Source organism: Chaetodon trifascialis, chromosome 17 (genome assembly GCF_039877785.1).
Source record: "Chaetodon trifascialis isolate fChaTrf1 chromosome 17, fChaTrf1.hap1, whole genome shotgun sequence".
Lineage (NCBI taxonomy): Eukaryota > Metazoa > Chordata > Actinopteri > Chaetodontiformes > Chaetodontidae > Chaetodon > Chaetodon trifascialis.
The window spans coordinates 10,709,585-10,734,455 of record NC_092072.1 but is presented as its reverse complement, the minus strand read 5'-3'; the positions used below and the strand labels follow the sequence as shown (position 1 = coordinate 10,734,455).

Here is a 24,871-nt window from a genome sequence, read left to right as displayed (position 1 = left end):
ACAACCTGGCATCCTAAAAAGAGCTATCATTTATTTATTTATTTATTTATTTATTTATTTATTTATTTATTTATTTATTTATTTTTTACCAAGAACCAAGTCCGACATGTTTATGTCTACGTAGTAGTGTCAGTCTAAGTGTAAAATTATGAAACATTCCGACTCAATGTGCTGTTTCCCCCGCTGCTTCTCTGACGTCAGCCAGCTCTCTCGCTCCTCTCCCCATTCCGTGAATTGAAAGTTTATTTCAACCAATCCAGAGTTAGTAATTGTTGCCGAAACATTAAAAAGGTGATCCAAGAAGGTTTTTGTCCAGTTTTATTTTGTTTTTGATGCATTTGAAGAAGTTTTTTTAAAAATGCTAAAATTACTGTTTTTTTGAATGGAGTCTGGTGGCTTTGGCAACAGCGCTACAACAGCTGTTTCTGCTTAAGCAAAACAGATCTTACTCATCAACAAAGAAGTATCTCTGTATGGATTCTTTCCATAATAATGTCAGACACTTATTTGTAGGGTAGCACGGTTGCACAAGTGGTCACACTTGTCGCCTCACAGCTAGAAGGTCCCCGGAATCCCGCTGTGGGCGCTGGTGGCGTGTCCTCCAGCACGCCTTCGGTGCCTGCTGCTCGAGGAAAAAACGGGGCCTTTCTGTGTGGAATTTGCATGAACCTAAGGTTTCCTCCTTAAATAACTCCCACTTAAATCATGCAAGAAGATCACCAAAGGAAGGAGAACCGAAGCACCGAAGGAGAACTGGTCCCCGGGCGCCGGCGGCGGCTGGCCGCTGGCAGCCCACCGCTCCTGGTCTGCCGCGGAGGATCGACAGACCGAGGATGGGATAAATGCACTTCAAAACATGAGTTCATGCAACATACAGTCTGCACTCAACTTCCTGTATCAAGTAAGTTGAACTTAAAAATATTATTTGAGATAACTTTAAGAGATGTTGGTTGAATTTATTTTATCAAGTTCCTACAACTGTGAATCAAGTTGGCTCAACATGGAATACATAATTGATACAACTTGCGATTTGTTGACTCAACTTTCTGTATCAAGTAATGTGGACTGGAAAACATTACTTAAGAGAACTAAAAAAGATGTTGGTTGAACTTATTTTATCAAGTTAGGGCAACATTATTATTTTTTTCTCATGCTTTATTGCCAAGTTACTTGAGTTTACAGAAATTGCTAGATTTCAAAATTTTAAGCAAAATAATATCTACAAAGAATCTCCATGAGAATTAGACAAACTAAATATTGACCCAAGAAAAAATAGCTGAACAGACAATTCAATAAGGACCTTTATTTAACCCCCAACAAGTCCAACTTCAAGCAGCCTTGCTTCAAAATAAGTGTCAATGGATGTCAAGACATCAAAAAAGACCTTCCTTGGGACATATTAAAAAAATAGCCCTTACACCCTCTAACACACTTTTGCTCACAAACTGAAATTACACTGTCCCACACATAAATAATAATAATAATAATATAATACATAAAAAGAAGAGCACCCATCCTTTAGGGAAAAACAATAACTCTCCGAGTTCAACAGAGTCCTTTCTGGGTGAATGTTCAGAGTTGCTGCTTTATTTGTCCCGCAAGGGGAAATTCAAATGTACAGCAGCACCAGTAAAAGGTAGAATTAGGTAAAAAACAGCAAGTATATACAAAAGAGTGGAATAAAAATAAGCATTATCAAATTATAAATTGTATTTGCGGACTGTTAGGTACAGGATGAATTGCACAGATTATTGCACCAGCTATTGCCCAGATTATTGTACAGATCATTTACAAATGATTTACAGATAAATGCACAGATTATTGCACCAGTTTTTGCCCAGATTATTGCACAGGTAATTTACAGATGATTTACAGATAAATTATCAAAAAATTACTTTCAGCAGTTCTTGTTGTGTAGTCTGACAGCTGCAGGAAGGAATGACCTGCGATACCGCTCCTTCGCACACTTTGGATGTAGCATCCTATCACTGATGGAGCTCCTCAGTGCAGTGAGTGTGTGTTGGAGTAGGTGGGAGTCATTGTCTGTCATGGAGGACAGCTTGGCTGTCATCCTCCTCTCCCCCCCAAATTGCAAAGATTCATAAAAACAAACAAAAAAATGTATCTGAGAAACTTGCTCAAAATGTTGAAAATGAAAACATTCAAACATTACTGAAATGTCCACTCTCTTGACAATTTCTCTAGAACATCACATGGATTAGTGTTCCTCCAAACAGAGCAATAGAAATAAGTCAGAAAATGAAAACAAGGTGGACATATAATGGGCAATTAGGGTGCATTGGTTCGGCGAGGAGAAACACTTGCAGGACCACCTCATTGAGGGGCAGTTGCCCCAAACAGCACAGCCTATACTGAAGTGAAGTAACCCTGTACAGAAAAAAGAAAGAAAGAAAGAAAGATATACGACCATTATCAGCACAAAACACACTAAGTTCAGTTTCCTTATTGTGTATGTGTATTTTTAGACGTGCAAAATACTGTGCATCGCCACAAATCTCTGAAAAATTGCACAGTTCACAATTTAAAGCTTCCGGATTTTAATGTATCCTAACATGAAATAAACACGACTTTATTATAAAGTGGACACACTTGGCCATGTCACTCATCTGAATGGTAAGTGATTACATTGTAAAAACAGAAGCCACATGGCACAGCACTGACAAGACAGCGAGAAAAGAGCTTCTCATGAGTGATGTGTGTACCGTTACATTTTGTATCCATGGCAGCGCACAGCGGTGGCAGCCATAGACATAATATACGTAGACGCCTCATTACGTGCTGGAGCATAATCCAGCATCGCCGACATATTGGGTAGGTCTCCGCTGGCACCAGAGCCAACCAAAGTCAACGTAAAGAGAGCAACTATGCCCCTATTTTATTTATTTATTTTATTTTATTTAGCTTCCCAGCCCCAGTTACAAGCTTAACAGGGTAGTGTAAGACGCTGGAATGACCTGGAATTTTAAAGCTTACTTTTCCAGGCCTTAAAAAAAACTGAGCAGGTATATATGGGAGCTTTGTATGTATGTATGTATGTATGTATGTATGTGTGTGTGTGTGTGTGTGTGTGTGTGTGTGTGTGTGTGTGTGTGTGTGTGTGTGTGTGTGTGTGTGTGTTAAAATCAGTGTATATGACAAACATCAGCAGTTTCAGTTCAGGCTATTATAGAATCTTTGTCATCCTAAAGCTGTGAACAGTTGTTTAAATTTAGACACGTCAGGCCAGACGGTGTGTGTTTGTGTACGTGTGTGTGTATTTGAAAGCAGCAGTGGACTGTGGGCCGACACACATGATGAGTTGGCCAAAAAGAAAAAAACCTTCCTCGTTTCGACAGTTTGTTTTGGTGAAGTTTTATTCCAACACAAATGAGTAAAAAAACACTTACTCAAAGTTTAATACGCATGTCAACAGGTTATGTGAGATGTCCCACCAGCTCTCTCTCTCTCTCTCTCTCTCTCTCTCTCTCTCTCTCTCTCTCTCTCTCTCTCTCTCTCTCTCTCTCTCTCTCTCTGCATCCCCGTCATCGCCTACGTCACTTCCCTGTCGGTTTGTTTTGCTCTACAGGTATGTCTGCACGCTGCTTCACCTCGCGGCTTCTGGTCTTGTCAGTGTGCTGAAGGCATTGTTCTTGTCATAGGGCGACTGTTTGTGCGGCTCCGTGCCCCCGTACGTGCGACTACGCGTATCAGCTGTGGTAAGTGTCCTCTCTCTTTGCGGTGTGGCTGATGCTATCCGGTTGCTCACGCTGGTGTGGTCGCAGGTAAACGCCGGCGGCTGTGTGGAGCTCTCTGTCCCTCCCTCCTCTCATGCAAGTGTGTGTGTGTGTGTGTGTGTGTGTGTGTGTGTGTGTGTGTGTGTGTGTGTGTGTGTGTGTGTGTGTGTGTGTGTGTGTGTGTGTGTGTGTGAGACTGTAGCTGCTATTAAGGTACGTACACCTACTGTAGCGTGCACCGCATTATTTTTAGCACAACCCGCAAAACTAATAGTGTGTTCTTGGTGCAGGGCTTCAGGAACCTGATAGCTGGGGCTACTGCTGCTTTGTCTCTGCTGCTGTTTGTCTCCGGCGCCTTTTCTCCATTGCTGCTTTGTCTACGGGTGTTTTGTCTCTACTGCTGCTCTGTGTCCACGGCTGTTTGTCTCTGCTGCCGTTTGTCTCACATTACAGAAGCCGCTGCAGATGTTCTCGGCACGGCCTCGCGCAAGTGTCGCAACGGCGTGTGCACAGACACTTGTTGCCGGCTGCTCGCCTGGATGCCGCTGGCCAGAGCACTAACTTTGAACCAGGGTTTGGTTCCTCTGAACTGACTGAATGAGAGCGCGACAGTGCGGGTTACATTCATTTTCCTGGGTTATCTGTATAGGCTTTTGTTGCATATTTTTGTTTGATTCTGATTTTGTGTATTGTTAATCATTTGTTAGGTTGATTTGAAAGATTTTCTATATTTAATTTAGTAATTGTTTTGTGTTATGTTTCTTTAACCTTTGTTTAATTACATTGATTGCATTATTTAGTTTGGGCATTTATTAGTTGGAATATTTTGTTAATTTTGAACTTGTGATTTGCCCATTAATTATATTGTTACAGTTTGATTTATTTTCGTGATTCGTTTGGTTGCAACCCCACTAAATTCTTAATTCCCCCCCTTTTCAGTTGCTGGAGGCCAGGTGGAGGTGGTTGGTGGTGGCGTCCCCCCTGTCTGCTGTGTCCTGGGAGCGGGTTTTCTCACTGAGTGTGTCTGGCACGTTTGTCCGGTGATTTGAGTTGACTCCCTTTTTCTTTCGTTTGTGGATTCCTCCCCAACACTAGTCCCCTTTCCATCCACTAGGTGTGTTCCTTTATTGCTTTTAAAATTGTTTAATAAACGTTCATTTTAAAATTGGGAACCACGTCTCATGCCGTCTTGAGTGAACGAACCTGTGTGCCTTGTATTTGGGAAAAATAATTCCCTGGGTGAAATTCCCAGGGTGGCGTTGTTGACAACATTTAAAGGTCCTTTTGACCCCCTCCTCGCTCCCAAACATTACTTTGTTGTAATGGGCAGAGTTCTCTCAGCTTGACAGCAATAGTCCTTCTGACTAAAAGCCCAAATCCCTTTTAACAGTGTAGTTCCACTGTGTCCCGCTCTGAGCTCACGCAGAAACCTGAAATTTGACTTAAAAGTGTTCCTCGATACCGGTCGGTGAATCTTCTTTCACACATGTACACGGACAGTCAATCTGGTTGTATGTGAACGTGCAGGATAGCAGACCTCCACCTGCCCAGCAAGATCACGGGACTCTGCCGTTCACCTCAGGCGCACGAGGACATCGTTTGCATGAAACTGGCCAGGTAAGATTCATTACGGAAAAAGTATACATTTGAATAACATGCCTAAAACTAATTGATAGTTTATGATCTTTTTGTAAAATCTACGGAGAAATATAACTGTTTTTGACAGTGTGGCAGTCGCTTTCGTTCCGAAGTGAGGACTCTAACGGGACGCTGCGGGGCTCGCCGAACCCCAGTCAAAAATCCACAAATTTAAAGTTATCTCGCTTTTTTCCAAAATCTGCGTCGGTCCGCGCGTTTTCGATCTGGGAAAGTAATCAGTATGCTCTGCTGAGTAATTCGGCTTAAAAAATTGACCATGAGAAGGTTTTTAAAGTGTTTTTTCAGTGCTTCATCAAATGCTTATTAGATCAGGTGAATCGAACTCCGTTCGTCTATGGCTCATCGAAGCTATGGCTTGTTGGGTGCTTCTTGACATTAACGGATCATTAATGTCGCGTCTTAGCTGACACATTTCTGTTCTATATTTGTTTTATTTTGTATGGGGCAGCAATCTCTCCACATAATTGGCTGTTCAAGGTCAATTATAGGTAGGGTTGCCACCCGTCCCGTAAAATACGGAATCGTCCTTTAATTGACAATTAAATGTTGCGTCCCGTATTGAACTAATACGCGATTTGTTCCGTATTTTCACAAATGTCCAATACACATGTTTGTCACACACACATCAACACTAAATCTAACAATAATAAACAAACTAAAACAGGAAATACTAAGGCCAGCAAAATTGTCGTGAGGGGATCCACGCAGGACCCCGGTCGTGCGTCTGTGTCCCAATTCAGGGGCTGCATCCTTCGGAGGACCCTTCCTACGATGGATTACGCTCCAGCACGTAATGAGGCGTCTACGTATATTATGTCTGTGGTCAGGTAAAAAAAAAGAAAGAAGGAAAAAATGTACTGAGCAGGAATATATGGGAGCTTTGTATGTTTGTATGTGTTAAAATCAGTGTATATGACAAACATCAGCAGTTTCAGTCCAGGCTATTATAGAATCTTTGTCATCCTCAAGCTGTGAACAGTTGTTTAAATTTAGACACGTCAGGCCAGACGGTGTGTGTGTGTGTGTGTGTGTGTGTGTGTGTGTGTGTGTGTGTGTGTGTGTGTGTGTGTGTGTGTGTGTGTGTGTGTGTGTGTGTGTTTGAAAGCAGCAGTGGACTGTGGGCAGACACACATGATGAGTTGGCCAAAAAGAAAAAACCTTCCTCGTTTCGACAGTTTGTTTTGGTGAAGTTTTATTCCAACACAAATTAGTATAAAAACTTACTCAAAGTTTAATACGCAGGTCAACAGGTTATGCGAGATGTCTGGTTTTTGTGCGTATGTTATATGCGCGCGCACGCGTGCATATGCCTGTGCTTAACTTCACATTAAATAAACTCAGCGCACAAAAACAGAAATGAAGAAATTCTTGTGTTATTGGTGTGTACAGAAGGGCCATGATTTTGTTTGTGTGTGTGTGTGTGTGTGTGTGTGTGAGAGAGAGAGAGAGAGAGAGAGAGAGAGAGAGAGAGAGAGAGAGAGAGAGAGAGAGAGAGAGAGAGATCAAATGAACAATCAAATTGTTTCTTTATTAAAATCTAAAATGAATTCATTCATACATTTATTAATATGACATACCATATATGCTCTTTAACAAAGACAAAGTATTTCAGCATGAAAGCATTTGTTTTTAATGTGTGACAGCGTCCTGTATCATAACTGCATCTCTGACGTTTGTAACAAACCAAACCGTGTGAAAATCGGGTAAAAATCAGAGGAGTTGAGATGATTATAGTGGCTGGACATACACCTTCCTCCGTAGAAGTAAGTGCACTGGGGACGCATGGCGGCCGCGCTGAACGTCAGCTCTAATAGGAAGCGTCAGTCAATGAGGCGTCTACGTATATTATGTCTATGCTCCTGAGAGGCTCAACTCGGGGCTAATGTTGCCACATGTAGTGGCCATTGGTCACCTTGCAAGTGACGTCATAAGTTTGTCATGACTCCGAGGACGCGGGAACCTCGTCAGCCTCGATTTGACTGGATTTGTCTCCACGCTGGCTTGTCTGCTGATTGAAAAAGTAAGCATAAAGTTACGGACACGGTAAAGTACTGTTTTTAAACTACATGTTTCTCAGTAACGTGTTCAGTTGTAGTACCACGGTTTTATTGAGACGAGAGTAACGAAGCTACATTAGAGTGAACAAACAATGAAGCGTTTCCGGGAAAAGTCAATCTGTGCTAACTGTAACGTTAGCCATAAATGACTGTTATCCGTTAACTTATGGCGGTGGCTCCCGTGGTTGAATAGTGGACGCGGATACATTCGTTACTCTTATGTGGACATCCAATCGGTGCTTATGGTAACTGCGGCTAGCCAACAAGCAATAACTTCGTACTGTGGCTTTATGGACAGAGAAAGCTGAGTTTTTTTAAGTTTTGTTCTTACACCGCCGTCATTGCAGTGCCTACGTGTACCAGGATGCATTGCGCGCAAGTTCCTGACGCTCATCCCTTTTTTTTTTTTTTTAGCTTTATTTACACATTACCATTTACAATATACACAGCGCTGTTTCAGCCAGGCCAGGCCAGGCCAGCCACACTACTTTTCTGAACGACAAACATGCCTTATTGTGTGGTTCCTGGATTCGACCACTCATAATGAATAGCTTTAATTTGGTGCTAGCCAGGTTCTATGGGATGCTTACAGACAGGTGACACATGTTGAACCATGAAACATTTTCGTGTTTTCCTTTAATTTGTCATCCCTCTATAGAATGCCATCACAAAACAAAGTAACAACTGGTTTGATGTGACGAAGTAAAATAATAATTTTGAGTGTGTGTGTATGTATATATAATCAGTAATTTGGAAGGTGGTGGGAATGCTTGGAAATTTGACTTTGGAAGAGGTGTGGGAACCCTGTGTTTTAATGTTGTTTGTGATCTGCAAAATACCATATTTTCATTGTGGCCAAACTTCAAGACAAGAGATGGAAAATTATGTGGAACATGGAGATGAGAACTAAACAAGGAAAGACAGGTAGGATTAGACATCTCACCTGCATTTATTTGGCAGAAAACCCAAAGTATGTAAGTTCAACAGTCAGTGTAACACCGAGCATGTCCATCAAGTACATTTATGTACAGCAGCGTTAAACACACATGCCAACACGGCACACACCAGAGGAGACTTTCACAACAAAGCCAGATGAGCTATAGCTGTCTGCAGGAGAGACAGCTAACAAATTAGATGGAATTAATCTGTTAGATATGAGTCACCCCCCACCCCCCAAAAGATGTGTGTGGTCCGGACACAGACCCACATTCACAGAATACCTCCCATCAAATTTGATGGTGTTTCCCATGTGCACGCAAATTTGCATGCATGCATATTTGAGGAGGGTGTTTCCATAGTCTTGGATTCATTTCCTCCTTTTATAATGCCTGCGTGAAAGCACAGCTGAAACGTGTCAACAGACTGTGAAGCTTGCCAAAATACTGCATTCATATTGAGTTGTATTGGTTTCATAATTGAATCCAGAAATCAACACATAGTACTATGTAAGATTTTGTTTTTGTGATTTCATCTCCATAAAGTCAGATTTTTCTTTTATCAATGGATTCTATCAAAATGGGCGAAGACTTAAAGCCATTGTGTAACTAATAGAATGATTTGCATTTCTTACTGGAGTACAAGCCTGACAAGGCTCTTCTCTTACAGATTCAAGGCTCCACACATGGCTGGTGACAAAGAAATATGGCAAAAGATTGGAGAGGGCTTTGTCCAAGAATATTACAACCAGTTTGACAATACCAACAGGATGGGACTGGGTAACCTATATGTAAGTTGGTTTGGTGTCCATTTAATTATTGTCTGTTTTCATTAAGTTCAAGTATAGAGCATTAATGTGTGTTGTTAACACAAAGTTACTGCTGTAAATAATTTGATAAGTGGTAAAAGAAATTGTTTGCATGTATTTGATGTAAACACTTTTTTTGTAGTCTGCTGATGCCTGTTTGACATGGGAAGGAACACCTTTTCAAGGCAGAGAGGCCATTGCTGGAAAATTAGCAGTAAGTACTGGTTTGTATTAACTGCAATGCACAAAAAACATGAACAAAAGTAGGCTTGCTAAACACCTTAAGTAGTGACAAAGAAAGAAGGAGCAGAGCTGTTCACTCGCAGCTTACAACACAAACTTCTTTTGGTGTGTTTGTGGGTGTGTGTAGATTGCATTAATACTGTTGTTTCCCATCCACAGAGCTTGCCTTTCAAGCGTATTAAACACGTTATCACAGAAAAAGACTGCCAACCCACAATAGATAGCTGTATCCTCATCATGGTCTTTGGACAGTTACAGGTAAGTTAGTGCATTTTTGTTGATAACCTTGGGTCTGCATCTGGGGCCTGTATCACTGAGTGAGGTCAGCGTAGGCCATGACCACACACATGTGCATATTTTTTTAAAACATCTCTGTACCCACAGGTACAAACTTTGTTAAACATTGTAGATTTTGTGATCAGAAGTGTACTGCAAAACAGAATGGTAAGAGAAAAGGAGATGTTTGATGCTGTGAGTGCGCCTGAGAATATAACGCTGTGTGTAACCGAGTGGTGCAGGAATGTGTTTGATGTCTACTCCCACGAAGAGATCAGTCACTGTGGAGGATAAGCACCCTTCATTTTCAGAGAGCAGTAGACACCAAAGTGGACACATGGAAAGCCTGGAACAGCAAAATAATTCAACTGACCCAATAAAACATTTGCTAGTATTTATTACTTCAGCCAGTTTGTGATACTGGGAAGCCAGTGTGAAGCTTTCTGATACAGGCTCCAGATCCACAGATAAACTTGCCTTTGCCCCACTATTTATTAAACGTCCTGTACACCTACTCTGTCATTTGCTATTTCCTCAAAATATTTTTGTTGTCAAGAAAAGACGAGTTCTTCTCTCATGTCAAATTCATTATATAGCATGTATGGTAAAAATTAAGCCCCCATCTGATTTATGTAAGATAATATATTTATGCCGTAGTTTGCATTACAGTTTGTTTTCTTGTTATTGTGCTCACAAATACTCCCAAAAACGTTTTCTTCAACAGGTAGATGAGGACCTACCGATGGCCTTTCATCAAGTGTTTATGCTGAAGTCCCAAAACTGCTCGTGGGCTTGCACAAATGATGTGTTCCGTTTGGGGATACACAACATACCAGTGTAGTGACCTGGATTTGTCGGCTCTCACACTTTGACATCCCGCTCTAAATTCATACGATGGTAATGTTGTCATTGAAAATAGGGAGTCATATGCAAACATTCCTCCGCGTTTACAACTCATGTGTAAGCATACTACTCGCATTAAAGATGTCAAATTACATTCCTGTCAAATAAAAGAATTTATCAGTCTGAGCTTGTGTACTTTTGTTCACTCTCTGGTTGTGTTTTCTTGTTTAACTCATTCTTATGAGGTGCAGTTATTCATTTCCATGAACTGTGTCTTACCGCTAGAGGCGCTACAGCCGCCCGTGTTGTGTCTCTTTAAACGGTTTAACCAGCAAAACTACATCCACAAGGTTATGGCACGGGGGAGAGGCGACTACAACGAGGCTGAATGACCCCGACGGTGAGAAAATGTCATCTCAGGAAATGGATGTAAGGAATATAAACGGACAATCTGATCACGTTAAAGAATCGGTAAGCAGCTTCCGTTCAGCTTCTGGGTGAATTGAACTTAGCTACGCAGGTAATCATTAACCCAACTGTTATTACGTTACTGTCAGCGTATCAACCTGAGAGACCTCCCGGTATGTGGAGGCGTTTCAGGTTGTATAAGTCAATATTTTAGCTATGTGAATATAGGCTGCTGGAAATAAAGGCTTTCACGTCAGCGACATTTTGGCTAAACCGGCCTTGTCTTGTCTGCTCGTGTAAGCTAACTGTTAGTGTCGCTGTCCGGGTTGACAGTTTTAGTACGACCGTCGACAAAATCCAGTTATAATGTGTAAAAGTGTCGATGACACAGCTAGTGATTAAAATGAAATTTCCTAAATACCTATCAGACATGATATCAGACATTTAAATGCGAAATGTCTCCTGGTTTGTTTGGGGGTTTTTGTTTGGGGATAATGCGCATGCGTAGTGGCGTATTTTGTAATTAAAGGTAAAACCGGAGTTTGCCAGCGCAAATTTAGCAATTGAGAAAAACATACTACACCGTCCTTAAAGTGAGGTGAAAATATGTGTACTCACTTAGTTACTCGCTGGCTGTTACTCTTTGTAGAATGGACTCAAAGATAAAGACCCAGACTGGCAAAATGGTTCAAAGACAGAAGATGAACCTTTGCTCCGAGAAAACCCCAGACGCTTCGTTATCTTCCCCATTCAGTACTCCGACATGTGGAAAATGTACAAGCAAGCTCAGGCCTCTTTCTGGACGGTGGAGGAGGTGAGTATCAGTTTCACTGTAAATGGTACGTCAGCGTCTCACCAGCTTTAAGGGGAAACTCCACAATCATATAAAGATGAAGTGTGTGATCACATAATGAAGTTTTAATGACAAAATTTACAATGTCATTTAAGGTCAATTGAATACTACTTAAAAAAACAAAAACTTACAGCTATGACAGTGACTGTACTGATGATGTTGTGTCTTTTAGGTTGATCTGTCCAAAGACTTGGCACACTGGGACCGGTTGAAACCTGAGGAGAAACACTTCATCTCCCACATTCTGGCCTTTTTTGCTGCAAGCGACGGTATCGTCAACGAGAACCTGGTGAGAGGGGCCTGAGGGGTCTGGAACAGATGTTCTGTAGCTTTTATGGACATAAAGAGATTTCACATCTTGAAGCATTGTGATAGATGAAGAAAATGCTTTCGTATACAACGTAGCATATTTTTATGTTTGTGTTTCTGTCTTGTCTAACAGGTGCAGAGGTTCTGCCAGGAGGTGCAGGTCCCTGAAGCACGCTCTTTCTACAGCTTCCAGATCCTCATAGAGACTGTTCATTCAGAGATGTACAGCATGCTCATCAACACATACATCAGGGACCTGAAGGAGAGGTTAGTTGGTCAAGGACTCACTTCTCATGCTCAGCGGCTCTGACAAACATACATTCAGGCAGGTTACCTGTGAAAGGTGAATTTTATAAATTTAGCGCAATTTTGACAAGCTCAGTTTTCTGTGATCTATGAGAGGAGCATGAATCGTAATGCTGCTGCAGTTTGAGACACCAATTTGCCAAATATTTTGAGGCTTAATGCACAACAGCTTAGTTCAAAACAGTCTAAGCAGAAAAAGAACCAATACATCAGAAATGTTGCATCACATTAGTAGAAATAATTGCTGATTGTGATGGTTAGATGGTAAAGATTATGTTACTCAGCCTCAGTGGCTTTGGAGCAAGTGCATAACCATCATAACCGTATAAAGATAAATTCTCCCCGAGCATCTCATGTTCTGAAGATTCCAGACAAACTGTAAGACTTGCACCTGTTCATCCCTGGCTCAGTCTACACAACTCTGTGGTGATTTCTGTTGCATTCCCAGCTTTGATGTTCCAACAGACGAGGAAAACAACAACTTCATGGCCTCTGCATCAACAGGCTTTTTAAGAAAAGTGTTCAAACACCATGTTTCATCATTTTACAACATGTATTTTGCTCCATTCATTTCTCTTAACACCTACTTACTTTAGATATAGGCTTTATGTTTGGAGTTGGTAATATAAGTCATTTTCTGTTCACTGTGTGTTTCAGGGACTACTTGTTTAACGCCATTCACACTATGCCTTGTGTGAGACGAAAAGCAGACTGGGCCCTCCAGTGGATAAATGACAAGAAATCCACATTTGGTGAGGAAAATACCACATTAAAAACATTGCACTGTAAATCATATAATAATGAGAGGAGTTTTCCATCTGTCTGTGGTTAATAATACATTGACACTTTTTGCCCTCAGGGGAGCGAATTGTGGCCTTTGCAGCAGTGGAGGGAATCTTCTTCTCCGGCTCATTTGCTTCCATCTATTGGCTCAAGAAGAGGGGACTCATGCCTGGCCTTACCTACTCTAATGAGCTCATTAGCAGAGATGAGGTGAGATAAATTCACAAACAAAAAAATGGTGGTTCAGTCTGTCAGAAGGACCTCAAATTTTGTCAGTGCACTTATCTGTTTCATGACTTTGAATTTTCTCTGGCGTATGTATTGATGTGTTTTCTAGGGCCTGCACTGTAACTTTGCCTGCCTGCTGTACAGCTACCTGGTGAAGAAGCCATCAGAGGACCGTGTGAAGGACATCATCACCAAAGCTGTTAGCATCGAGCAGGTCAGCAAGTGCTGGAGGGAATATGCTCAACCCAGACTGCTTATTTGGGCCTTGTATGCCACCAATGGATTTGAAAAAAACATTATGGGCTTTCAGTGCAGACTTTCATCTTCAATTTAAAAGGTATCGACAGCAATATTAGGTGAACTATGCAGGGTTTATAATCACAGGGCTGTTAAGGGTTTTTCTGTGTCTCATCAGTCCACAACATCTTGTTCCAGAGTTCTGCAGGTTTGTCGGGATAATACTTGGCGAGTTAACCTGGCCTGTGGTTTATTCTTGTAAAGTCCTCTCCTTATCAGGGTTTTGATACAGACATTCCTACCTCTCAGAGAGTCTTCTCGATGTGGCTGACAGTTGAAAAGGAGGTTTTCTTCACCAGGGAAAGGATTCTTCTGTCATCTATAAGTGAAGTCTTCTCTGGTCTTGCAGGCTGTTTCATATTGCTCAGATCACCACTGTTATTTTTTTTAAGAAAGTAACAAACACTTGATTTGGGCAAACCTAATGTTTCTACTATTTCAATTATTTTTTGTTTACAATTTTTCAGATATTCAATTGTTAGTTATTCCACAAACTAAGGTAAATACCCTCACATCATACCCGAAAAACTGCACTTAGGGATCATGCTAGTTGTTCCATTTCAGATCCATTGTAGTGGTGTGCAGTTCCTGAATAACAAAAATTGTAGCACTGTGCATATTCTTAAGAAGATGACTGTTTAAAATCTTGACAGACCATGTCAGTTCTGCACATACATAAACATATCTTGTTTGGTGTGACAGGAGTTTTTGACAGAGGCCTTACCAGTGGATCTCATTGGAATGAACTGCTGTCTGATGAAGCAGTACATTGAGTTTGTTGCTGACCGGCTTCTCGCTGACCTTGGACTGGCCAAGGTAATTCTAATTTACGCTATCATAAAACACATTTAATGATTGGTACATGGTCATTACTCACAGGTGTGTTAAAGCAGAGGATCCCTGGGTTGAGAAGAATTCTCACTATAAAGGCCGTAGTCCTTACAAACATGACCATAATGACACGTTTTATACATAAGTTGAATTAAGAAATTTGACTTAATGGATGTGTTTGCTTTTTTTTTTTTTTCCCCCTATCCTTTTATTCCAAGGTGTACAAAGCTGAAAATCCATTTGACTTCATGGAGTCCATTTCACTAGAGGGGAAAACCAACTTCTTTGAGAAACGAGTAGCAGAGTATCAAAAATTCGGAGTCATGTCAAGCATGATGGACTGTGAATTCACTCTGGATGCAGACTTCTGAACCTCAACTGACATGTGGTTGCACATTTGTTAAATTTGACCTATTTATTTCTTTTTTTAAGCAGTAAAAAAAAATCCTTCAGTCTTACACATCGTTCCAGTGCTATCACAGTATTTCGAAGGATAAAAGAACTCTTGACATGTTAAAGCTGCAGTTTTATAGCAGACATAAAACTTTTAGGTGAGAGGGATTGAGAGCTACACTTTGAGTTAATTAACAGTTAATTTATGATTTGGAAAGTTGGACCTCATTTCTGTTTTTCACCTCATCCTGCAGACAGGCGAATGATTTAAAGTTTAACATGAAAAATTAATGATATGATGGTTAATATCTAGATTATATTTTAGTCTGCACTTCTGTTGTGAAATGTTTTAGCGTTCAGTCATTTTTAATGTACAATAAAATGTTTTGTAATCTGAAAATAATTGTATTTTAATTGAATGGTACTTGGTATTTGTGACGTATTATCTGATCAAGCAGCCATCAGAGATAACCTCATTCAGTTTAAGTACATGGTTTATGGCCAAACCTATGAATCTTGCTAATATGGTTGTCTTTAAAGCGGCCAGAATAAAGTAGTATTTAATAATGTACTGCGAATTGTACTTTAACTGAGATTTCCCCCAGCAGTCAGATTGGATTAGCCACTCCTCCGTTAGCATACGGATGTTGGCTATGATAGCTAACAGTTAGCTGGCGTTTTCGTGATTTGGAAAGATGGCTGGGGACTTACGGGGTTTTGCGCTGGAAAAAGCCGAACTGCTTTCCAGCCGTTTGAAGGAGGTCTTGTCTTCGGGACAAGGATATGTTCGGTCTCAGTTCGGGGTGGATTTGGGTCTGAAGCCCGAGTTGTACCCGACGTGGGTCATCCTGACTACGGCCGCGGTGGGTCTGCTGTTGCTGCTCGGGCTGTCATGGGCCGCCGTTTGTGGCGGTTTGCTCATCGGGAAAAAGCGGGGATCCCCGGTCTCCCAAGGCAGCTGTGAGCCTGACAAGGCCAATTCAGCTAAAACTGCCAAACCAGAAGAACAGAAGAAAAGGAGCAAAAAGAAAACGCATGAAAAGGTAACGTATCTGTAGACAGCGTTGACGAGCTGATGAACTTGCAGTGGGCCAGACAAAACCAGTGCGTCTACTATCAGTTCATTCAGAACAAAAATCAGCGTTACCTAGCGTGAAGCTAATGTAAGCATTTATACCCATTATTTTATTAGTTGGTCAACTCGGCTATTTTAAGCACCGTGAATTAGCATTAAGTCACTCTAGCACAACGTTAGCGACACAGCCCACTTTGTTTGCACAATTGAAATTAATATGTCTAGGGATCATGCGCCCCACATACTAAATGACACCATATCCCAGTTCACAAGCTAGTTAAATATACAATGAATGGCAGCGTCTTGTTTGGATGCTAACTAGCCGTGTGTGCAGCTAGCTGACAAGCCACGAAAGATACTTAGCATTAGCTAAATTCCTGCTAACTAGTGAAAGCATTGTCGTTAGCCAACACTAAGCTATACTTCCACACCTGACGCACACTGTTTGACTTAAAATGCAATTAATTAACTGTACTTACAACGTAAAAGGGCATGATTTTCACACATCTGCGGTAATCTATAATACCGTCATAGCATTAAGGTGATAAAGATTTTAAAGTAACCTCCAAGTGGATCCTGTTTACAGTAGTTTCAGAAATGTAATCTGAAACACTTACATTCATGCAGTCTTATGTAAGATTTGTAAAGTATAGGAAGTTCAGATTTACTGATTGACCGAATTCATCTTGAGATTTAAAGTTAGCTTATTCTTCAAATAACACAGAAGCGTGAACGGTCTTCAGTTCAGTGTCTGTTATATTGCTGGATCATCAACAGCATGTTGTTTAACTGGTGTCTGTTTGTCTCCCCCAGAAGACTCAGTCCAATGGACAGCCGGTGGCTGTAGCTCAGGAGGAGGTTAAAGTGACTGAGGTAGTTTCCAAGATGGCCCCACTGATCAAAACTGAGAAGGTATGTTTAGACAGCTGCTGCTAGAATTAAGAGGACATGAAACTGTTTGTGGTTGTTGGCAGGCAGGGCAGCCACATGTTTTTGTCTTATTGTCATAGACAGTTTTGTAATTGGTGAGACCTTGGAACTGCGAGTGTGGCGTTAAAGGACGACAAAGTTACATGATTACTGTTAGTATCGAGTTTATTTCTCTGTATCCACAGGTGCACGAGGTGCAGGCCCCTGTACAGGTGAAAAAGAACAAGAAGAAAACCAACAAGACAGATGTGAAACCAGTCCAGCATGTGTCTACAAATGATGGGAAGGAACCTGATGATGGTAAGAGTCAACCGTGGACGGGGAAATTTCATAACAACTTCTCATTTTCAAGCTCATGGTATGTGTTAACAGCCTACTTGACCTCTGCAGTTTTGGTTAGCCTCACTTACTACACTTACCATTAAGCTTTCCTGTTGTAGCTTCAAATTTCATCCACAATCAATCGAGAGTTCCTCTTTAGCATTGCCTTACTGACACCAAGTCACCTAAACATTTGATGTTGCTGGGGTTTTCTGTCTACCAGGTGCGTGGGAGACCAAAGTCAGTAACCGAGAGAAGAAGCAGCAGCGCAGGAAGGACAAGGGCCCTGAGGACTCCGGTAGCCCAGGCGGGGTGGAGGCTCCCAAGACGAACGTTGAGGCACCTGTAGCCACAGCGCCAACCAACACCAAGAAGAACAGAGGAAACCAAGGTATTCATCTAGCAGATGTTATGATGAGGGGATTTGCTTTGACACTCAAAGCCAGAGGCATAGTCTAAGGTTTGGGCCTGTCATTAAAAGTGTGCTGACCATTTATTTAACATACCGTGTGGTTATATTTAGCATCTTGTGGTGAACCGTTGACTCATGTTTAAACAAGAATTGCTCAAGCATTGTTTTTTTCCACATGTTATTTCAGAGTCCAGACATTCAAGATCCACTGGAAAGGGGGATGCCGCCAGTGGAGCTGGTAAAGACAAAACTAAACCCTTATTTTGTGTGACTGAGATGGGAAAAACATTTACTAGCTCACCTTTTCTTTATTTCCCCAAGTAAAACTGTATCTAATATCAAGATAGGATGCAGGACATAAATAAAGATGATCCCAATGCCTCCTCAGTGTCCTCCAGCTGGAGAGAGGAGCCGTCAGTCAATGGTGGAGGTTGGGCTGACATGTCTATGAAGATACCAGGACAGATGGGTGTGATGGAGGGAACCAAGTGGAGTGCCATCCACACAGCGACACATTACAGAGCCCCACCTAAGCGGCAGTCCTGGGCAAAGGAGACACAAGGTACTGTCACAACATGTGCGGACCTTTTCACACCACAAATACAGATACTGATAGTTTAAAGACTGTCCAACTGAGCCTGGGCAAAAGTGGTATTGCAAGAAAAATAAAAATGAGAAGGTGTCATTGTTAAATCTTAACCTAATTTTTGTTAGTGGCCATGTTAGTAGGTGGTGAAATCATTTAAAAATGTAAATCAATATCTCATTCAACACCAAAGCGTAGCGGTATGAGTAGCACTTGTGTGATGATGCCAAATCTGAGCGCTGCTGTTTGTTTGCCAGAACAGCGTTCCAGCCATATAATCTGTGTTTCTCTCCCCAGTGGCATGGAGTGGCATTGATGGCCGGATAAAGACTGACCTCAACCCTGTGTCCTTCTCCATGCTGGGACAAAACACCACAGGTTGGTGTTGTGATTTACTGGCAGCTTTATCGCAAACCAGACTCTACCAATCCCACTTTACTTCAACAGCTTCCAGTTTTTGTTTGTTAATCCCTAATTGACTAATTTACTGTTTGTTACTTCCCTCTCTCTCTCAATCACCCTCTGTCACTCTTAGATCCAGTAGCAAATTCAGTGGAGCTGCAGTGGTCAGGTCATCCTGATGTTGATGATGAATGGTCTGGATTCAGTGAGTATTTCAGCAACCTATTCCACGTAACACAGGCTTCTAAATAACTGTGGAGCACCCTTAATGATCCAATTCCTTTTGTAACATGCTTGAAAAGTCTTGAAACTGAATATGTGAGTGTTGAATTTGAAGGGCAAAAGTGTCTTTTCTTCTATTAATTGCCACTCTGTTGACGTGAACTGTTTTAGATGGGATGGCAGCAGTGGACCCCAGCTCCGACTGGAATGCTCCAGCAGAGCACTGGGGAAACTACGAAGAGCCCCCTGTTTTAGTGACGCCAGCGCCTCCAGCGAAGGAACAGCCTGTTCCCAACAAGGTTTCACTAACACTCCACCAAATCATCCACATGACTAATTACATCTGTCAGACATTCCTAAATAATCCCTACGCAAAGCCCAAAAGTCTTAATAACATTTTAAGAAGGCTTTTTATAGTCTGGATTTTATGCCTCTGTGTAGTTATTCCACACAACTCAGGAACAGAAGGACACATTGTGACTGTGTTTCACATTTGTTCAGATACTGAATCAGTGACACTAGTCTTTTACTTTATTATCACAACGGCCGAGATGTCAAACAAGTAGAAACATAAGCAACAGAATGCCTTCAATCTTCTTTGATGATTCATGTATTCATGTGACGTCCGTCAAGTACCTCCTGATTTGTGTCTGTGTTTGTTGTGGCAGGTATCCGAGGACGAGAAGGACATTGAGGATCCCTCCGGTGCGGCAGCCAAATCCAAGAAGAAGAGAAAAAAGAAGAAGAAAAGTGAAGAGGAGGCTGCGTCTGAGGCTCAGGCAAAGACAAAATTAATATCTTGCACAAAAATCTAAAACAGTTAAAAATTTTGTACATATTCACATCAAATGAATGTTTCCCTGTTTTGCTAATGTCATTGCATTTGTTTGATTGTAGACGCCGAACACAGTGCCCCAAGAGCTTCCTGTGCCGGCCTCCAAAAAGCAGAATCCCAGCATATCCTCCTCTCAGAGTACGTTTCAGCAGCTCACACTCTGAGTTTGTATTCACTTGAAAGAGGAGCAGATAAAAGTCCAAAGAGTATAGTTAAAAAAACGCTCAAAACTATTCATTCAAGTGGTTAAACAGAGATGGCTCTAGATCCAACTCTCTTATTTTTTCCTTATGAAATCTTCTTGCAGAGAAGTCTGAGCAGATCGCGGAGCCTCCGAAGCCCTCCCAGAAGAAGAAGGTGCGAAGGGAAACGTGAAGTCACATCACAGGTCCATTCAAAGCATATGCAAATGATTGTTAAATGTGTCACATGCAATAATTTCCAGGTACAGGAGTTTCTTTCTGAGATACATCGACGGTTTATCAGTTACCGAAACAAAAAGAAAATAAGCAGCGGACATCGCCTGCTTGGCTAAATACAGTGATGAAATGTGGTCCTATGGACTGAAATCTTAAAACTAATTTGCACTATTTGCTACTCTGCAACCAGAGTGGAGTTTCATGGGAGGTGGGCTTGCAGTGGAGGTACATGTTCATGTAATTATTTTTTATGGCATCAAAAGTGTTTTTTCTCCCCCCTCCATGAGTGTTTGTTTATAATTGTTAACCCAAAAACACAAAACAGATTTTTGGTTTATTTTTGATTATATGAAAATTTAAGTTGCAAGAGGCGTGTACAGTTTTGCTCCCCAGAATATTGCACTTTGTTTTGTTTGCCATGCTGCTGCCGCCCCTATATCAGTGACTGAAATGTGTGGGAGCAAGCTGCATGTGAGGGCTGGTCTCAGATCAGGATAGATTTTTTTCAAGGTTATCTCAGTACAACACTCACATGAGCACGTGTATGTTGAAGGAGTTCAGGGTTGCTGTAATGGCCATGAAGTGATTCCCTCCTAGAGCGCCTGCAGTGAAGGAAATAGGCGACAAAAGTTGACACTCACTAATATGAGACTTTGGCTAAATTTGTGTGGGTGGACATTTTCCTAATAATGTCCCTTTTGGTGTTGCTCTAAAATAATATCACTATATTTCAGGATATTTCTGCAATGCAATGATGATATTGTGGACGATACAACAAATATTTCTGGTATAGAGCTCACAGCTTGTTTTGGATGAACAACAACTAAACGTGCATTTTATAGCTCGTAGCTCATTGTAAGTGTTGTGCTAACATAGATTTCCTTTAAGTGTCTATCCTTTGAGTGTAAACACTCCTTTATGATGAATGGCAGCCATGGTCAGGTCGCTCACTGTCCGTCCCTGTGATAGTACGTTCCATGCATTCATAGTTTTACCAGAATATGCTTAAACACACAGCTGCCTGAGCTTCAGTGTGTTTAGCCACATTTTGCTCAAACTATGATGACAGTTTGCAGCACAGTGACGGCTGGAAAGTTACTGATTCACTATGATCAGATTTTTAGAAATTTGGACGTTGTAAACTTCCATATTCACACTGGGGACTGTTGATAGCTGTTATGTAGAGAGCGCAGTAACTGGTGTGAACCACCAGGAGGCAGTGTAATGTAACGTTAAGGAGTAGTGGGATTATAGCAGTAGCTTTGAAGTGTTGTCCACTCTACGTTTATCATTTTGAGCGTGGCTGTCTTCATCTGACTCAACTGTGTTGATTTTCTAGAAACTTGATTGTCCCTCTTGCACTCTATACGATTTTATTGGAACATTTTTCTTCCAGTTGTTGTGCTAGAAAAAGCCGCGCCATACGTTGTACAGATTGTAAGGGCTTTTTCCAGTTCTGTGATTGCACTGTGCAAAAAGGCTGTTTTGAGTTCCTTTTGATGTCGACAAATTGTTTTTTACTACCTTTTTGCGGAATGTGAAATGTGTAACTTCTTTGGTTTGTACCTGACTTCCAGGATGTATGATGGGGGATTTTTTTTTTTAATTGAGAGTGAAGACATACATAGACATATGATATGGAGCAGCTTTAATTCCACATCAGAGTTGGTTTTAAGCAAGACACACACACACACACACACACACACACACACACACACACACACACACACACACACACACACACACACACACACACTCATACGATTACACATATATAAAAGGAATTTAATTCCATTGCCTTAACCTGTAGTTGTATAGAAAGTGCATTGGCATCCTTTTTTATAGTTTCCATCCATTTGCAAGTTTTGATGTCAGAAATTAATTTCATCTTGCATGACTTTGATAATAGTACTTGTGTACATGAAATTAAAAGAACGATTCTTGCTTTAACTGTTAGTACTTGGTCCTGGAGTACCACTCAGTGTATATACTGTAATAGCTTTTTTAATGAGACAAGTTGCAGCTTTTTTTTCTGTGGGCACCCAATTTAGTGGACATTCACAGGAGTCTGTATTTGGTTGGCAAACAGCCTTAGTGCTTCAAGGTGTTGATCAGCTGGTGTTGGTAGACCTGATAGAACAAAATGATGTGGCGCTGTGGCTTCAGACGCCCCCTATTTGGTTGAATTTTTACTGATGATTAAGATGGATTCAATCATTGTATTTATATAGTCTCTAGGAAATGGTGTGTGATTAAACAAAAATGTGAATGAATTTGTCTAATGAGGAGATACAAATATTTCTATGTTTGTTTGGTAAAAATGAAAAAATAAATGAGAACTGCTTGATATCACTCTGTCATAGAAATGCTTTTTTTTGTCTCTAAGGATAGCTGACAAAGTTGTGAGTAGTAGGTGATTTATTTATGTTTTTTCCAGTGGTGGAAGAGCTCACAGTCCACAAATGAAAGAAGGATGAACATAACTAAAAACAGACACTAACTCATTTTGCACTGACATGCTAAGTAGCTAAATAACTAAGTAAATAAAGAACCAGAGCTCCTCAGGCACTTCATATTTAAAGAAATCAGTTGTCATCCTGAAGAAGAACTGATGATTTTACTGTGTTTAATCATATTTTCATGCCAAAATAATCTTAGAGTATGAATTAGAGGGTTATTCTTTGAGCAAAATCCCACGCAAGCAATACTCATAGTAGATGCTGCCTTCTCTCTGTCCACCAGCATCTTGTTTTCATGTTTTCTGTCAAACTAATCGCAAATCTGTGATTAATACAATGAGGATTCACTACATGCCACAGTGCAAATCTGTGTCAGTAGCCAGGCCCGTGATAGGCCCAGTGGCCCTCCTGAGGCCAAACCGCTGCCCCAGTCAGTGTGGCGAGGCAGTCGCATGGCACGTTTATAGAGCCTGACCTCCTTCGTCTCATCCGTCTCTCCATCCCTTATCTCTCAGTTCATTTGGGATTTACCAGCTTTTAATCTCTCGCAATCTCTGGCTCGCTGTCCATTCACCTTCACTTCAGAGGGATATCACGTTTTTGTTTTTTTTGTTTTTTTTAATTCTTTCCTGTCAGGAGATTGTTGTACTCATTTTTCTGTCTGTGTATGAGAGGCAGATATATTAATAGTGAAGGTCACTCTCTAATGGATGGTACTGCAGTTGCTCAAAGCCCTGCTTGGAAAATGACTCGCTAATGCAGTTTTAAAAAAAGATCCATCAAAAGTCCCCATGTCTGGAACTCACTGGCTTCAGTGTGGCAACATTATACCATCAAACTAACAAATGAATTCATCCAAATGTCAACTTTGGGATTGTATTGTTGTCCAGCAGGTCTGAGACAAAAGGATTATAAGGCTTTCTATTTCCGGTCATTACGTCAGAGCACTCTCTGCACGTTCAAATCGCTCTGTGACTATTCTATGGAAAACTTTAAGGCTGCGAAAATGGACCGTCAGTTTAAGATTTTCCTCTATAAATTGTGTGCCAGCATCTAAAGAGGTGGCAGTCTGCTCAGCATTAAGTCATGGCAGGAGAGGAAAATCCCCTAATGTGACGATGATGCGGTCCACCCACCAGAGCTTAGAGCTGTGGTCACTGGCCCATCTGTCAGGCTTGATCCAGAGTCTTTGCACAGATGGGACAGAGGGACAAACTGACATGAAATGAGCACTTGTTTCTTGCTCAAACATTGCGATGAAACAACTCGATCTTTGGTCAATTTATTTAGTTTCAAACAGCTGGAGCACAGGTGAGGTGCATACATGAGCGGCAGGGCCCCGTCCCTTCTCCTCTCTGTGCACTGTTCAGCATTCCTCTGCTGGAACAATGAAACTCTTTAATTACTTGATGAGGACTATGCATCATGTGCTCACAATATCAGCTCAAATAAAGAAGGTACTGAAACTAGATTTTAATCCAGGGCCCCTCTTGTCAGGGTCTCAAGATGAAGTAAAAGCAGCATGCCCTTGAAGACCCCTATCACGTTAATGGAAATTGTGCATCAGTAGAGCATATTCCCAAAGAGAACAAAATTACACTCGATCTGATTACTACAAATCAAATTGCCACATTGTGACGCTGGAGCTTTTGGGGGCCCCTGGAGCTCTGAAGCCCCAGGGAAGTTCCCCTCTATCGGCTCATAATCCGGCACTGCACTGCAGACAGGTGACTCCTTCCACTGACAAAGTCTTTAACATGTTAAGTGCTGTGTTTAAGTCCACAGGGACATTAAGCTTTCAGTTTAATCACTGAAAACATCCCAAAAAAACAGTCAGGCAATGACAGTTTTGTTTGTGACTGTTAACATATGGAGTGATCCCTGGATGCAAGCTGTGAGCACTTCAGAAAGGGATTTTACCCTCTCAGATTGCTTGATTTTAAGATTTTTAGAGCTCCTGGGCGGTGGACGTATCCGGACTCTCAGTATTTCCTTCCATTTCCATAAATTCTAATGAAACTTTTCCAACATATGAATGTACCCACATCAAAATATGACAAAAATCACACTATCCCATATCCTTAACAGAATATAGCCATTGCGCGCACACGCACACACACACACACACACACACTCTCACTCTCTCTCTCTCTCTCTCTCTCTTTCACTCTCTCTCTCTCTCTCTCTCTCTCTCTCTCTCTCTCTCTCTCTCTCTCTCAATGAGAGATTCAATGAGGGTGTTCAGG

The 24,871-nt window shown here is 41.3% G+C and overlaps 3 protein-coding genes across 4 annotated transcripts; all 3 read left to right on the top strand.

Annotated features, from left to right (window-relative positions):
* The first annotated feature begins 7,345 nt into the window (after positions 1 to 7,345).
* LOC139346011 (nuclear transport factor 2-like) lies at positions 7,346 to 10,665 on the top strand. 2 transcript variants are annotated; one of them, XM_070984920.1, is made up of 5 exons: positions 7,346 to 7,413; positions 9,056 to 9,176; positions 9,337 to 9,408; positions 9,597 to 9,695; positions 10,438 to 10,665. In XM_070984920.1, exons 2-5 carry the CDS (start codon positions 9,072 to 9,074, stop codon positions 10,552 to 10,554), a joined length of 393 nt encoding a protein of 130 aa, XP_070841021.1. In that variant the 5' UTR covers positions 7,346 to 7,413; positions 9,056 to 9,071; the 3' UTR covers positions 10,555 to 10,665. The 2 variants fall into 2 exon arrangements, with proteins under 2 accessions (XP_070841021.1, XP_070841019.1); XM_070984918.1 differs by having other exon boundaries at positions 7,379 to 7,436.
* Positions 10,666 to 10,864: 199 nt separating this feature from the next.
* Positions 10,865 to 15,360, top strand: rrm2b (ribonucleotide reductase M2 b). The gene is made up of 9 exons (XM_070985364.1): positions 10,865 to 11,027; positions 11,614 to 11,778; positions 11,990 to 12,106; positions 12,260 to 12,393; positions 13,090 to 13,184; positions 13,292 to 13,425; positions 13,553 to 13,657; positions 14,443 to 14,556; positions 14,790 to 15,360. Exons 1-9 carry the CDS (start codon positions 10,965 to 10,967, stop codon positions 14,940 to 14,942), a joined length of 1,080 nt encoding a protein of 359 aa, XP_070841465.1. The 5' UTR covers positions 10,865 to 10,964; the 3' UTR covers positions 14,943 to 15,360.
* Positions 15,361 to 15,403: 43 nt separating this feature from the next.
* On the top strand, positions 15,404 to 22,517 carry mtdha (metadherin a). The gene is made up of 12 exons (XM_070985003.1): positions 15,404 to 16,007; positions 16,853 to 16,951; positions 17,155 to 17,269; positions 17,514 to 17,681; positions 17,890 to 17,940; positions 18,091 to 18,264; positions 18,586 to 18,666; positions 18,824 to 18,895; positions 19,084 to 19,211; positions 19,581 to 19,691; positions 19,810 to 19,885; positions 20,055 to 22,517. The coding sequence occupies exons 1-12, from the start codon at positions 15,660 to 15,662 to the stop codon at positions 20,120 to 20,122; spliced, it is 1,491 nt and encodes a 496-aa protein (XP_070841104.1). The 5' UTR covers positions 15,404 to 15,659; the 3' UTR covers positions 20,123 to 22,517.
* Positions 22,518 to 24,871: the final 2,354 nt, after the last annotated feature.